Here is a 13,652-nt window from a genome sequence, read left to right on the forward strand (position 1 = left end):
TATGGCGATATTAGCTCATCCGTACCCAATATTTATAACAACAACAACATACCCAGTATAATCCACATAGTGGGATCTGAAGAGGGTAGTGTACGCAGACCTTACCCCTACCTTTGTGGAGGTAGAGAGGCTGTTTCCAATAGACCTTCGGCTCAATCAAGCATAGGTACCACAATAATAATAAAAAATAATACGGGACAATACCAAAAAACCATGTAGAAGCATAGAAAAGAAGAAAAAAAAAATCAAATAAGCCGACTACCAACCAAATGCGAGAGTACGTACTAACACTACCGGTATGAATAATCTAGACTACATAACCTACTATCCTAATCTTAGACCTCCACCCCTTCCTATCACGGGTCATGTCCTCGGTCAGTTGTAGTTGTGCCATGTCATGCCTAATCACCTCACCCCAACTCTTCTTCGGCCTACCTCTACCTCTTCTAAGACCCTCCAATGTTAACCTCTCACACCTCATTACCGGAGCGCCTGTGCTTCTCCTCCTCACATGTCCAAACCATCTAAGTCGTGCTTCCCGCATCTTGTCCTCAATAGGGGCCACACCCACCTTGTCCCGAATAACTTCATTCTGAATCCTATCTAATCTGGTGTGAGAGCTCTTGACTGGCCAACACTCAGCCCCATACAAACATAGCCGGTATGACCATCGCTCTATAAAACATACCTTTAATTTTTGGTAGTACCTTCTTGTCACACAAAACATCGGAAGCAAGTCTTCATTTCATCCATGCCGCCCCAATACGATGTGTGACATTTTCATCAATCTCCCCACCCCCTGTATAATAGATCCAAAGTACTTAAAACTCCTTCTCCTAGGGATGACTTGTGAATCCAGCCTCACATCCCCTTCCACTCCCTGAGTAGCACCACTAAACTTACACTCCAAGTATTCTGTCTTGGTTCTGCTCAGCTTGAAACCTTTAGACTCCAGGGTCTGTCTCCACACCTTTAACCTCGCGTTAACACCGTCTCGCGTCTCGTCAATCAAAACAATGTCGTCTGCAAATAACATGCACCACGACACCTCTCCTTGGAGGTGGCGAGTCAGTACGTCCATCGTCATGGGCCGTACCCAATATTTATATTAAACTAAATAGTTATCTTAGTAATTACTCCCTCCATCATAAATTAACAATTATTTTAGCTCAGGAAATTATCCTAAAATAATTATCACTATAGAAATTTAAAATTAAATTTATTAATTACTTTCAAGTATAACATTAATATTAAAGAAGTAGTAGCTCTTTTAATATTGCTTATTTATCAAAAATATCTAATAGGAATAATTTAATAATTATATTTTATACGTTTTTTATTTTTTTATTAATAGGCACGGAAAAAATTAAAGCGCCGTTCAAAATGAGATAGAGGGAGTATAATTAAAGGGGAACTTATATCCCTCTATCTGAATATAAATTGTATATCGCTATGATTTGGTGCAAGTATGGAAGGTAGATGATTTTTCTTTATTTTTTTGAGTTTGGGGTCCACTTTATCGGTCCAAGGGCCCAGGGGTCAAGGTGGGAGGAACTGCACAGTGCAGTTGAACCACCTTTTATCTGCCTACAATAAATACGACGTCATTTTCACTTGCAATTAACTCCATAATATTCCAGTTTCCCAAAATTATAATAACAACGACGCATTTCCCGGGATTGCTTCACTCACACACACGCACTCCTTATAAATTCTCCTACCACCTCCACCGCTACCACCTCCACTACCGTCCACCACCGTGGTGGCCTACCGAAACCCTTTCCTTAACTCCTAATCCATCTTGAACAATTATTCACAATTTCTCGATTTTCTAATTAGCACTTTTTGAATATAAAATGCATATCGCTATGATTTGTTGATCGATTGATCTAGAAGGAAGTTAATTTTTTTGGAGAATTTGTGCGGTTTTTGAAAGAGGAAAGTTATGGAAGTAGAACAATTGAAGCTTCAAAATTCTCCGGCGATGACGTTTGATGAAGTATCAATGGAGCGAAGCAAGAGTTTCGTTAAGGCCTTACAGGTTCCACTACTTCTTTTTCATTTGCCAAATTCGAGATCAGATCTGGTTCTTGTTCAATGTCTATCTACAATATTAGCTTCGTTTTATCTGGAATATTAATAATAATGTTGACTGTTAACTTTGCAATGTAAATCTTCGTCTGCTGTGTGAGAAGCTCAAATGAAAAACCAAATTATTATGATGATAGCTTAGGTAGTGAAGGATACTCTTAACATGTTCAAACTACCTTAAATCTGACTGATTCAGGGTGTTCTTGACCGTTTAGCTACTCCTTTTTGTATCTTGTTTAGTGACTTTTAATTCCATCCATTTCGCAAAGCATACCCAGTTTCCAAGTCAAGTCAGGCAAAAAAGATACAGCAATGGTCATTTATTGAATTCATTGGGACGTGTTCAATAAAATGGGTATGAATGTGGCAGAATAGATACAACAGATTCATATTCATATAATGTTAAGAAATGGACATTAGGCCTACCTCAACCCCAAAAGCTTAAAAGCTAGTCATAAGATGAAGATTTTTTAAGACCATATAAGGAGACCAATTGTCCATCCCACAACTGATGTGGGATTTCGAACACTCTGGACACCCAAGACTCAAGACTGGACATCCGGATCATGAACAATATAACATGGGAGCCCTAAATAGGGTAAACAAAGAACTGGGCTCTGATTCCGTGTTAAGAAATGGTCATCGGGCCTAACTTAATCATAAAAGTTGGCTCATGAGGTAAGAATTACCTAGACCACATAAAGAAATCAATCATCTTCCACACAACCGATGTAGGACTTCTAACATATAACCGACCTGGCTAGTTTGGGATTGAGATGTAATTGTTGATTGATATGTGGAGGTGGAGTGTTGTTGGCATATTGCATCATTTTGTTTATAATCTATCTCCTTTATTACTATTATATAACCTCCTCGAAGCAACGAAGGGAAGGAATCAGAATAGGCTCGGGAGCTAAGAGGGATTTGAAATGTTTGAATAAGAGTGTGTCTATATTTGTTGGCCAGCTTATGAATACTACATGCAAAATGGTTGTCACTTTAAAGCTGCAGTTAGTGATTACTGTATATAATAAAACTGCTTCATTTTTCTCCAAATATAGAACATATAAAAAGTACGTTTCGGGCCAAATTTCACAGGTTTAACCTGACTTTGTCCGTGAGTAGAGCAGAACGATTTCAGAAGATTATATAGCCAAACCCAGCCTTCTTTTTAGGATTGAGGAGTGTTTGATTGAATGATATTAATGTTGTTTTGATAAGCGATTGATTGATATTGATATATAAACGTATAAAATGTACTATAAGCACTTTTGTTTGGTTAAGATGACAGGAAAGATATTTCAGATTCTAGTAAAAGTTCCCAAGTTATGTTTCGTATCTGCTTACAACTAGTTTCCATCTTAACCATTTGTCAACTTTTGCAAGAACTCTGGTCTAACTTAATGTGTTGCCTGTCTCAGGAACTCAAGAACTTGAGGCCGCAACTCTATTCTGCTGCAGAATATTGTGAAAAGTCTTATCTTCAAAACGAGCAGAAACAAATGCAAGTGTATTGCAATTAGCTTAATATTTTCCACTCAATCTTTCATGTTTCTCCTAGGTTTTGCAGCATTCTAATCAAAAGTAGGTAGAAGCTCATTGATCTCTGGCTGTACGGGCTCTTTTAGCCTTCTCAGCAAGAATCTTCCCTATGTTTAATCAAGCTTCAAAATGCTGGTGCATTTATTCTTGGTCATGCTACACTCTTCCATTGCTCCTTTGTGCTCTTACTCTAATACTATGTGTTTTCAGGGTTCTTGATAACCTGAAGGACTATGCTGTAAGAGCTCTTGTCAATGCTGTCGACCACCTAGGAACTGTTGCTTATAAATTAACTGACTTGCTTGAGCAACAAACACTGGATGTCACAAGCATGGAGCTAAAGGTCACTTGTCTTGATCAGGTAACTTCTGGAACTTTCCCTAATGCATATTGTCTAATTGAGAATTAAGACAGATATAACTGAACTTAGTCTTTTGATTTAAGCGACTTCTGACATGCAAAACATACACTAAGAAAGAAGGCCTCAGGCAGCAACAGCTATTGGCTATCATCCCAAGGCATCACAAGCATTATATTTTGCCAAGTACAGCTACTTTTTAGTCCTTGTTGCATTTCTTTTAAAGCTCTTGCTGTTTTAGACCTTTTTGTCTGACTTGCACACATCTCTGACCTCTCTCTTCTGATTGATACACAATTAGATTCCGCTGGCAAGAAGGTGCACTTCAGCCCTCAAGTTAAGATGGATTCGAGGCAACATTCGCAAGCAAGACCTCGCCTTTATCCTTCAGGTGGCTGACTTATTGTGATACTGTCCTGTCATCTCTTCAGCATTTTATTTCGTCGTTCTTATCATATGTTCTGTATTAGGTACACCTGCTGTAAAAACTCTCTCTTGGCATCTGGCAACAGAAACTAAATCGACATTGAAAGGGACTTCACGTACTTTTATGAGGTTAGTGTTGGTATTGATCTTGAAGGTTCGAGGAGACTACTATCATTTTGTTTTGGATAATATTCTCAAATATTTCTAGAGCTTGTAGAAAACTGATCTTTCCTTGCATTTTAGTCCTGAGGAAGCAAAAGGTTCTGAAAAAGCATCTGCTGCGTTCAACTTATTAGGTATATTGTGAAGGTTCCATGTTCACTTGTGCTTTCCGTGATGTGGATATTTGACGCAATAGACTCTTGATTTCTCACTGTCAATTTTTATTGAACAGACGAAGAGAATACACGGAAAAAATCATATGCAGCTCGTCCTCAGTCACCTAATGTTGGTCCTGCATCAAATCTAGCGATGCAAACATTGGGTGTCACACGGCAGGTAATGTCAAATGCATTAGAAGTGAAAAAGAAATAAATTTATAAATTGAAAAGAACAGTTCCATAGATATTATGCCATCTGTTCCTTATATTACATGCTGTCCTTCCTGAAACTGCACTATGGTGTTGTTATATGGCAGCTGCTCATAGAACGGTTTCATAGAGCTGTCAATTTTTTGTGTATATGCGCTCTCGCTTTGTGTAAGCCAAAGCCACCCTCACTTATAACTAAATAACCACATTTTCAACTCTATCTTGATAAATATGATAGCTGTGGAATTACAGAATAGGAAATATAATTCAGAGGAAAGTGTGTTAAAAGATTTTGGTGAATATGCAGACGTGAATATCTTTGTTAAACATTGCCATCTGAGGATCTAACATTGTTGTAATATGAGCATCTATGTGGTTTAGCAGTCCAAATCTTGTGATCTGTCATTGTCTTGTTAATCAATCAGACAACTTAGCAATTAATATCTGAATTAGTTAACACTTAGCAGTTTCATCTCTGCAAAAATTTTAATTCCAAGGGGGTAAAATATTGCACTTCTGTAAGGTCTGCGTACACACTACCTTCCCCAAACCCCACCTGTGAGATTACACTGGGTTTGTTGTTGTCGTATTTTGGGGGTAAGAAACGTGAGAAAACTAATGTTTGGATTGCAGTCGGTTTGTCTGCAATTTCATCTCTTCTCTTCAGATATAAAACATTTGTGATCATCTGTCTATGTATGTTTATATGGTTTGCCTCTTCTCTTTTTGTAGTCTAATTTAATATGTGGATTTCTTGTATCTGCAGAAGCGTTGCTTTGTATTGCATCATTAGTCTTGACTTGAACCTTATTCAGTCTTATAGTCTGTTTGAAGTTACTTACTTTGCTTGTTGGCATCTAATATAGGACCAGACCGAGACTGCAAGTCTTAAATGATCAAACATCCTCTCTCTCAATTGCTTTCTATACTTATCAAAGAAAATAAAAATGAATTGCTTTCTTCGCAATAGCTAAAACGAAAATTTGCTTTTTCAGGGAACCCTAGAGGGTAGCAAACCTCTAACACCATACAGATCATTTGATAATCCAAGACGGGAGATTATCCGTGCACATAATCGCAGCAGGAGTATGCTCTCGGCTTTCTTTGTCAAGCATAAGACATCGAAGTTGAAGACCAGTGCTGTCTCGTAATCTACGCAAAAATGAGCGCGAGCAAGTTAAGAGGTCTCGTCCATCTAACTTTCCATCTGTACAAGAGAAGTTGTACTACGCCATCACCTAGAGAACATCTACTTTTAAGATCATTCACGAACTTCCCACGATTATAGGCAATTTGTTTCATCATCCATTTCTTTCGTTTGAGAATCAATAAAGAGCAGTGTGTATATTTGAAAGGTAAAAGAGATGTTAATATCTGTCTTCTTGTCGAGCAAATTGTTGGAGAAATAATTCTCTATAACTGCATTGTCCAGTATTCTTGAGTCGAGCTGAGTGATCAATCCTCAGTGGTTATCAATGTTCTTGCAATCATGAGATGAATCATGCCTCTTAACCATATTGATCTTGAACAAAAAGAAAAAGTAAATAGGAATGTCAGGCAATTCTGACCAATTTTGTAGAGTGTTAAATTTTCATTGTAATTATTATTTTCCAGTAATTAAATTTCTTTTCCCACAACAAAATACTGGAGATAAAATTGGGGAACCGAAAGGTTTGTAGTTCAACCCTTCATTTGGTTTTGATCATTTGTGTCCCCACTAGAGAAAATTAAAATGCGTCGGATGGTAGATAACACACTGATCTTAATTTCTGTATAGATTTGACAAACAAAAAACACATCTTTGGCAGAACGAATGACATAATTAATGATTCGCCATAAGTTGAAGCACACAAGACAAAGTGCTCTCATTATGCAATTTGGATAATCCTTTGTCGAAAAAAATTAGAGAAGTGTTTTGGAAAACTTTGCCGGAAAACTTTGCCGCAAAAACATAAAAACATATTTAGATAACAACAATAACTATGTTTCAATTTCAAACAAGTTAGGATCGAAAAACATATTTAAATTATTTTCTTAAAAGCTTTTATGTATTTTTTTTTGAGGATTTTAACTTTTATACACTTCAACCAACAATTCGTCCATAAAATGTGACATTAATAATCTGAAAAATTAGACCCATTACATTGATTGAGTTTTTGCTTTATCAGTATATATAAATTATTTATAAAGAAAAAACTCGAGACAGTATTTAACAAAAAACTTGATCTAGAAAAAAAATGATTAAAGTGTCAAATCAAACAAACTCAATTTTGTTATAAATTGAGTTGTATTCTAGGTGAATGTCTATCTTTTAGAGAGTTTGTTACTTTGTGGTTAAGTTACTTCTCCCTTATAAATAGAGAAGTTTTATCTCATTGTAAATCATCTCAAAATCAATAAGAATTACCTCTCTATTTCCTTGCAATATTCTTCTTTTCTTTATTGTTTTATTTCACGTTATCAGCACGAGACTCTATCGTCTCAATTATGAAACGAAAGTTCATTGTCCTTCAAATTTCGGGCAAGAACTGTGGGTCTTGGAGACGCCATTAAAGATAAAAATAAAGTATTTATCCAAGATTATACTAAGACATTGATTTTCTTGCGCTATCACATTGATGAAGGGTTGACTCATTTGAGTCTCCAAGACTTTTAAGTCTATTTCTAAATACAATCCGGCGATATTCAGAATTACTTCTAAATTGAAACTCTGTGGAGATAGTATCGCTGAATATGATATGCTTGCAAAAACGTTCACAACGTTTCAATTTAGAAGTAATTATGAACATCGCCGAATTGTATTGAGAAACTCTTAAAGTCTTGGAGCCTCAAATGAGCCCAATCATAATGTGGTTGTGGAAGTGCGACCAATTTTAAGTTGTCATATCTTTCCTTTGAGCCATTCCACAAGATAAGTGGATCTTTGACTGTGAAATTTTTTATGTTAATCTTTCATCAATGTGATGGCGCAAGAAAATCAAGGCCTTATTTTTATCTTTAATGGCGTATCCAAGACACACTGCATCTAAATAGATTTCAGCACTCATGACATATAGTTCTTGCCCGAAAGTTTAAGGGCAATATACTTTCGTTTCATAATATGAGTCATAGTTAAAAAAGGAGAAAAAGTATAGCTTAGTTACATAATTCGAACAATTTAGAATTTACCTCAAATAAAAAAATGAATAAACCCTAAATTCGAAAAAAAATCCGAATTATGAAGGCTTATAGCATGTTTGGCCAAGCTTCTCAAGAGGCCAAAATTGCTTTTTTTGCCAAAAATATTTTTTTTTCCTAACTTGAGGTGTTTGGCCAAGCTTTTTGGGGAAAAAAAAGGTATTTTTGAGAAGAATCAGAAGCAGTTTTTGAGAAGCAGAAAAAAGTAGTTTCTTTCCAAAAGCAGAAGCAGAAGTAGTTTTGACTTTTCTTCTTACCAAAAATACCCTTAACAAAATATAGTATATACTAAAATAACCGTCAAACCATTTTAGGATATTAAGGTATACATATTTTTTATTATTTTTAGGATAGTTTTCTAATATATAATATGACTTTAGGGGTTAATACTTTTATATTTGTTGAATGATTTTTAATATATTTAACTTATATTAAAATAATTAAGTACTTTTAAATTTTATTTTCATATTTTACTTAAATAAAATAAAAAAATTTAATTAATGCCTGTAATAACAAAATTTTAAGATTATTTATTTACTTATGATATTAACTATTAAGTAAATCTATTCATAATCTTATTCGTAATTTGATACTTAAAAGCACTTTTTGAAAAACTTGGCGAAACATAAATTATTGCTCAAAATACTTTTTAAAGTGGTTAACCAAACACAAAATGCTTATCTCCAAAATTATTTTTTTTAAAAATATTTTTGAAAAATAATATTTTTCAAAATAAACTGATTTCTAAAGGTTGACCAAATATGCTATTAAAGAATGATAATTTTTGCTTGGTCAATTCTTAGAGACGGAAAATAACAAATTCTTTCTTTTATCATTTTCTCCTTTGGCACTCTGTTTTCACTTGAACCAGCGCCAAGAAGTTAACTCAGCAAGTGGGGATCCTGTTCAAGTGAGCGCCTCATCAGATTCATTATCAAAATCTGAAAGTGCCAGTGTTTTCAGTCCCAGCCCCCATCTGAGATCTACGTCTGATCTATAGAATTTTCCCAATTTCTTTCTTTGGAATTAGTGTAATTAACTTCCATTTTTTCTATTGCAATTCAATCCAAATCTAGCAACAATGTCATCAGCGTCATTACACCAAAGACCTCTTCACAATCTTCTAACAGACCCAAATCCAGTATCCCCACGATCCTCTCAAACTTCCCAAAAACCCACCTCATTTCTTCAATACCGCACCACCCTTTTGCTCCTTCTTTCCCTTTTGGTAATTCTCGGAGTTCTTTATCCATATATTCAGTTCCCTCAAAATGGGTTCCTCTCTTACACCTCAAAATCCAATCTTTTTGAATCCAAGTGGCGTGACTATTCCTTGCCTAAAGCTGCTGCCTTTGTGGCCAAGAACAATACCCTTATAGTCTGTATTGTTAGTGAACCTTACTTGCCTTTCTTGAATAACTGGTTGGTTAGCATTGTGAGGCAAAAGCAACATGAGAAAGTGCTTGTGATTGCTGAGGACTATGCTACTTTGTTTAAGGTTAATGAGAGGTGGCCTGGTCATGCTGTGCTTATTCCTCCTGTTTTGATGTCTCAGACTGCTCATAAGTTTGGGTCTCAGGTACCTTTCTTGAGCTTTTGCATCTGTGTTTATTATACTGTATTTAGTTTCTCCCCCTAATTTGACTTAGAAACTTACCAGTATTTGGAATGAAATGGACCCGATAAGAGCACGAACATATGGAATGTTAATTTCACTGACTTCAACTAGTCTAGGATTGAGGATTAGGTATAGTTGATTGTTTGTTGTGTTTAGAGAACCTTTAGTTTTACAGAATCCCTAATTTGCCATAAAAGATAAATTGCTTACTAACATTGGAATGAGATGGGCTCAAATAAAGCAGAATATATAGATTCATTTTTGCAAAACACTGACTAATTTGGGATGAGACGCTGTTGATTGATTGATTTACAGCTTGGTTTGTTGTATTTCTCGCTGTTTTTGTCGATTGGTTTGAACAATTTTTAGTTTCTGACTTTCTGTTTATAATATGCTTGTCTGCCAGCAAATGTGCAAATATATACTCGGGACTTCATCCATTAATATTTTCCATTAACGAATATTGGATTTAATCATGACCATCATGTAGAGATACTGCATAATTGGCATTTCCCCCCTTCCATATTTGGATATTTACAGTTTTGTAGGTAGAATGTGTTTGAGAGTGACAAGATCCTTGCATTAGCGTTTCTTCATCATTCAGCTGATTAATGCAGTAAAATTGGAGAGCTGATGATTAAAGCTTGAGAATAATAACAATAATGAACATTGTGTTTCTACTGATCCTTCACTATCTGTCTTTGACTGTCCTGAATCACAAACTTGTTCTTAGAACTAGAGAGGAAACTTTTAAAAAAATAGAGAGGAAACAAGTGTTTTCTGGAATGTTCTACTTGCTTTGAGTTAGTTATTTGTTTTCTACTGAAATGACATTGATAGTTCTATTTTTAAGGGATTCTTCAATTTTACGTCCAGAAGGCCTCGGCATCTTCTGCAAATTTTGGAGCTTGGTTATAATGTCATGTACAATGATGTTGATATGGTTTGGTTAGCAGATCCATTTCAATATTTAGAAGGAAAGCATGATATATACTTCATGGATGACATGGCTGCGGTAAGTGCTGAAGAGGATGCAAATGCTTTAACTTTTCCTTGTATAGTTTGGTAGGCAATGTTATGTTGCATGATTGAATTAGAGAATCTGGCTTAATTTATTGCGATATTTTTCAACTCTCATCATCTTGCTCCACTGCAAACTACGTCCGTGTTTCCCTTTCCTTTAAATTTAACTTCTCTGTTTTTTTTTTTAAAACTGAGAACATAGGTCATTCTCGGTAGTTATGACAGTTGTTAATTGGTTGCATCAATTTATACTTTGTATAAACTTTATTGTCTTGACATTGTCGATTGGACTGTTAGTGATGAAAGATCTGCTTTCTTCCTTTCTTTTGGAATGCCAGGTAAAACCTCTGAATCACTCCCACGGTTTGCCACCTCCAGGGAAGAAGGGTCGGCCTTACATATGTAGCTGCATGATCTATCTGCGACCCACCAATGGAGCAAAACTAGTTCTGAAAAAGTGGATTGAGGAAATGCAGATTCAACCATGGTCCAGGGCAAAGAAAGCTAATGACCAGCCTGCTTTTAATTGGGCATTGAACAAAACTGCTGGACAGGTGCATTGCTTTCTTTTATTTGTATTCTACTGCCATGCTTCAAAGCCAGCTCAAGAAGTCTCATTTTCTATTGGAGTCCCTTGTTGCTTTTGCATTTCATGACTTATCAGGTTCCACGCCTCATTGAATAGTTTCAGCAGGAAGTATTAAAAATGTTAGGCTTATTTCTGATCCAAAATTAAGCTTGATCTAAACATAAAATTAAGCTAGGTTCTCAAGTAGCACTGTTTTCTTTGAAGCCAAATGATGTAGGAAGATATAGCCAACTTCCTTTATTAACCCCTTTCTGTCCTTCTTCTGCTGTCCCTTTTTTCCCCCCATTTTCTCTTTGTATTTTGGCCCTGTCGGCTGAATAATTATAGGCTAACTGTATGCAATTGAGGTTGAAGAAGAGATGTAAAAATTAGATGTAAGAAATAATCTGATTAATGCAGTAGCCTGGATCTATATTCAGAGGCAAATTAATTGTTTTTTAATTCCTTTTTTTCCTTCATGCACTGACTGCAGTTCCACAGATAAGTAGGTCTGCACACAAATATGTAATCAATGTACATATACAACAACAAAAACAAACCCAGTGAATCCACAAATAGGGGTCTGGGGAGGGTAGTATGTACGCAACCTTACCGTTTCCGATAGACCATTGGCTCCAAGCAAGCATGCAAATCACAACAGTATAGAGAATAGATATAGTAGTGTAGAAGTCAATCAATGTACATATATGCAACCAAATTTTTTGCTACTTGTGCTTTCTCCCCTCTTTAATAATTTGTCCTTGTAATTATGTAGATGTCCCTTATTTGTAGCTTAATAGCTATTGTTTTAATCCTACTTAATTTTGTGCGCAATAGCTATGAGAAAATGTTGAGATATTTTCTCCTTATTAGAAAGTCCCAGTTATATAGATGTTCCTTATTGTAGTTTACTAGTTTTTGCTCTAACCCTGGTTAATTTGAAGATTTGTAGTTATTTTACATTGAGTAAAAGACAATCGCATGGAGCTTCTCAAGTGGTAATTTAACCAACTTTTGAAATTATAGCCATATGTCATGTCCTTTCTAAGAACTTAAATTACACAAGAAGTACTACTATATAGGTTGAGTTTGCTTTTTAAATCTAAAAGTTTCCTGCACAATATATGCAACGGCTCTTCCAGTTTTTGTTTGACTGTTTACTTTTGTTCTTTCGTTTTGCTTTCTTTTGCATCCAACATTTGTTTTTTTAATTTCATTTTTCTTTTGGGTACTATTTTAGTTACCTTTGATCAGGGTAAGAAGTTAACTTGTTTGTGTAATACATGACATGCTGCAGGTCGACATGTATCTGCTACCTCAGTCAGGATTCCCAACAGGTGGTTTATACTTTAGAAACAAGACTTGGGTGAAGGAAACCAAGGGAATGCATGTAATTATTCATAATAACTATATTGTTGGTTTTGAAAAGAAGATAAAACGTTTCCGTGATTATGGTCTCTGGTTGGTGGATGATTATAGCTCTGAATCCCCGCTTGGCAGATTAGAATAAATAGGAAGGCCTTTTTATCTGGTGTGAAGGGGGAAATACCCCATAATGTTTTGGCAAACAAGCAGAGCAGTTATTGAAACAACAGCAGCCCAGATTTCTGTCTCCGACTTTGGAAAGTTTTAGCAGCTGGTGTACATGTATTTCCAATCTCTCAAATCATTTCATTGTGTTCTGGGATGCAAAGCGAAGCACGACGCAATATCCCCTCCAAGATGCATACGTTTTGTACTTCCAGCCCAGCTTTGAGGAGAATTCTGCTGTTAGTTTGTATTAGTATTTGCTTCTGTTCTCATAATATACGAGTCTCTGTTCGGAACTTCAAAATTTGTTCAGTCCTATTTATTATACTCCAACATTGATTTATTTGTTCAGTCTTATTTATTGCATACTCCAATATTGATTTACAGCTGTTCCGCGTGCAAGAAGTAGTAATTTCATGGAAATATTGAATTAAATGTTTAGTATTATTGCACGAATGCATCCAATTTGATCTGTCAATCTTTAACACAGGGTGTGTTCGGTAGCTGGAAGTCATTTTTCGCGAAAAATGTTTTCTGGCATTTGGTTGATAAGTGGACTTTGGATAAAAAGTATATAATGATATTAGCAAATCATTCCCGAAAAACACCCATGATATTGTTAAGTTTTCTGTGCAATGTTTTTAGTAAAATAGCAGGCGCACTTTCATGTTGATTTACAAGCATAACCTTTTTTATTCTCTTATTACCATATTCTTTAATTATCTTTACTCTTTACGTACAATTTTTCCGAGCATTTATTAGAATTGTTAGATTACTTTTAATATCACT

At 35.6% G+C, this 13,652-nt stretch overlaps 2 protein-coding genes across 3 annotated transcripts; both read left to right on the forward strand.

Moving 5' to 3' along the window:
• The first annotated feature begins 1,685 nt into the window (after nucleotides 1–1,685).
• LOC107800013 (protein ABIL1) lies at nucleotides 1,686–6,338 on the forward strand. Of its 2 annotated transcripts, none has more exons than XM_016623154.2 (9): nucleotides 1,686–2,041; nucleotides 3,513–3,601; nucleotides 3,844–3,994; nucleotides 4,078–4,177; nucleotides 4,293–4,382; nucleotides 4,462–4,546; nucleotides 4,661–4,713; nucleotides 4,812–4,915; nucleotides 5,943–6,338. In XM_016623154.2, exons 1-9 carry the CDS (start codon nucleotides 1,946–1,948, stop codon nucleotides 6,096–6,098), a joined length of 924 nt encoding a protein of 307 aa, XP_016478640.1. In that variant the 5' UTR covers nucleotides 1,686–1,945; the 3' UTR covers nucleotides 6,099–6,338. The 2 variants fall into 2 exon arrangements, with proteins under 2 accessions (XP_016478640.1, XP_016478641.1); XM_016623155.2 differs by having other exon boundaries at nucleotides 1,687–2,041; nucleotides 3,513–3,595.
• A 2,587-nt stretch (nucleotides 6,339–8,925) lies between these two features.
• On the forward strand, nucleotides 8,926–13,249 carry LOC107800014 (UDP-D-xylose:L-fucose alpha-1,3-D-xylosyltransferase MGP4-like). Its single transcript, XM_016623156.2, has 4 exons — nucleotides 8,926–9,703; nucleotides 10,596–10,757; nucleotides 11,104–11,319; nucleotides 12,631–13,249. Exons 1-4 carry the CDS (start codon nucleotides 9,206–9,208, stop codon nucleotides 12,841–12,843), a joined length of 1,089 nt encoding a protein of 362 aa, XP_016478642.1. The 5' UTR covers nucleotides 8,926–9,205; the 3' UTR covers nucleotides 12,844–13,249.
• Nucleotides 13,250–13,652: the final 403 nt, after the last annotated feature.

This window comes from Nicotiana tabacum, chromosome 19 (genome assembly GCF_000715075.1).
Source record: "Nicotiana tabacum cultivar K326 chromosome 19, ASM71507v2, whole genome shotgun sequence".
Taxonomy (NCBI): domain Eukaryota; kingdom Viridiplantae; phylum Streptophyta; class Magnoliopsida; order Solanales; family Solanaceae; genus Nicotiana; species Nicotiana tabacum.

Coding starts and splice junctions, on each gene's coding strand:
- LOC107800013 (XM_016623154.2), top strand. CDS start 1,946: ATGGAAGTAGAACAATTGAAGCTTCAAAATTCTCCGGCGATGACGTTT. Junction 2,042..3,512: donor GTTTCGTTAAGGCCTTACAG/GTTCCACTACTT, acceptor TGCCTGTCTCAG/GAACTCAAGAACTTGAGGCC. Junction 4,547..4,660: donor ACTTCACGTACTTTTATGAG/GTTAGTGTTGGT, acceptor CTTGCATTTTAG/TCCTGAGGAAGCAAAAGGTT.
- LOC107800014 (XM_016623156.2), top strand. CDS start 9,206: ATGTCATCAGCGTCATTACACCAAAGACCTCTTCACAATCTTCTAACA. Junction 10,758..11,103: donor TCATGGATGACATGGCTGCG/GTAAGTGCTGAA, acceptor TTGGAATGCCAG/GTAAAACCTCTGAATCACTC. Junction 11,320..12,630: donor TGAACAAAACTGCTGGACAG/GTGCATTGCTTT, acceptor GACATGCTGCAG/GTCGACATGTATCTGCTACC.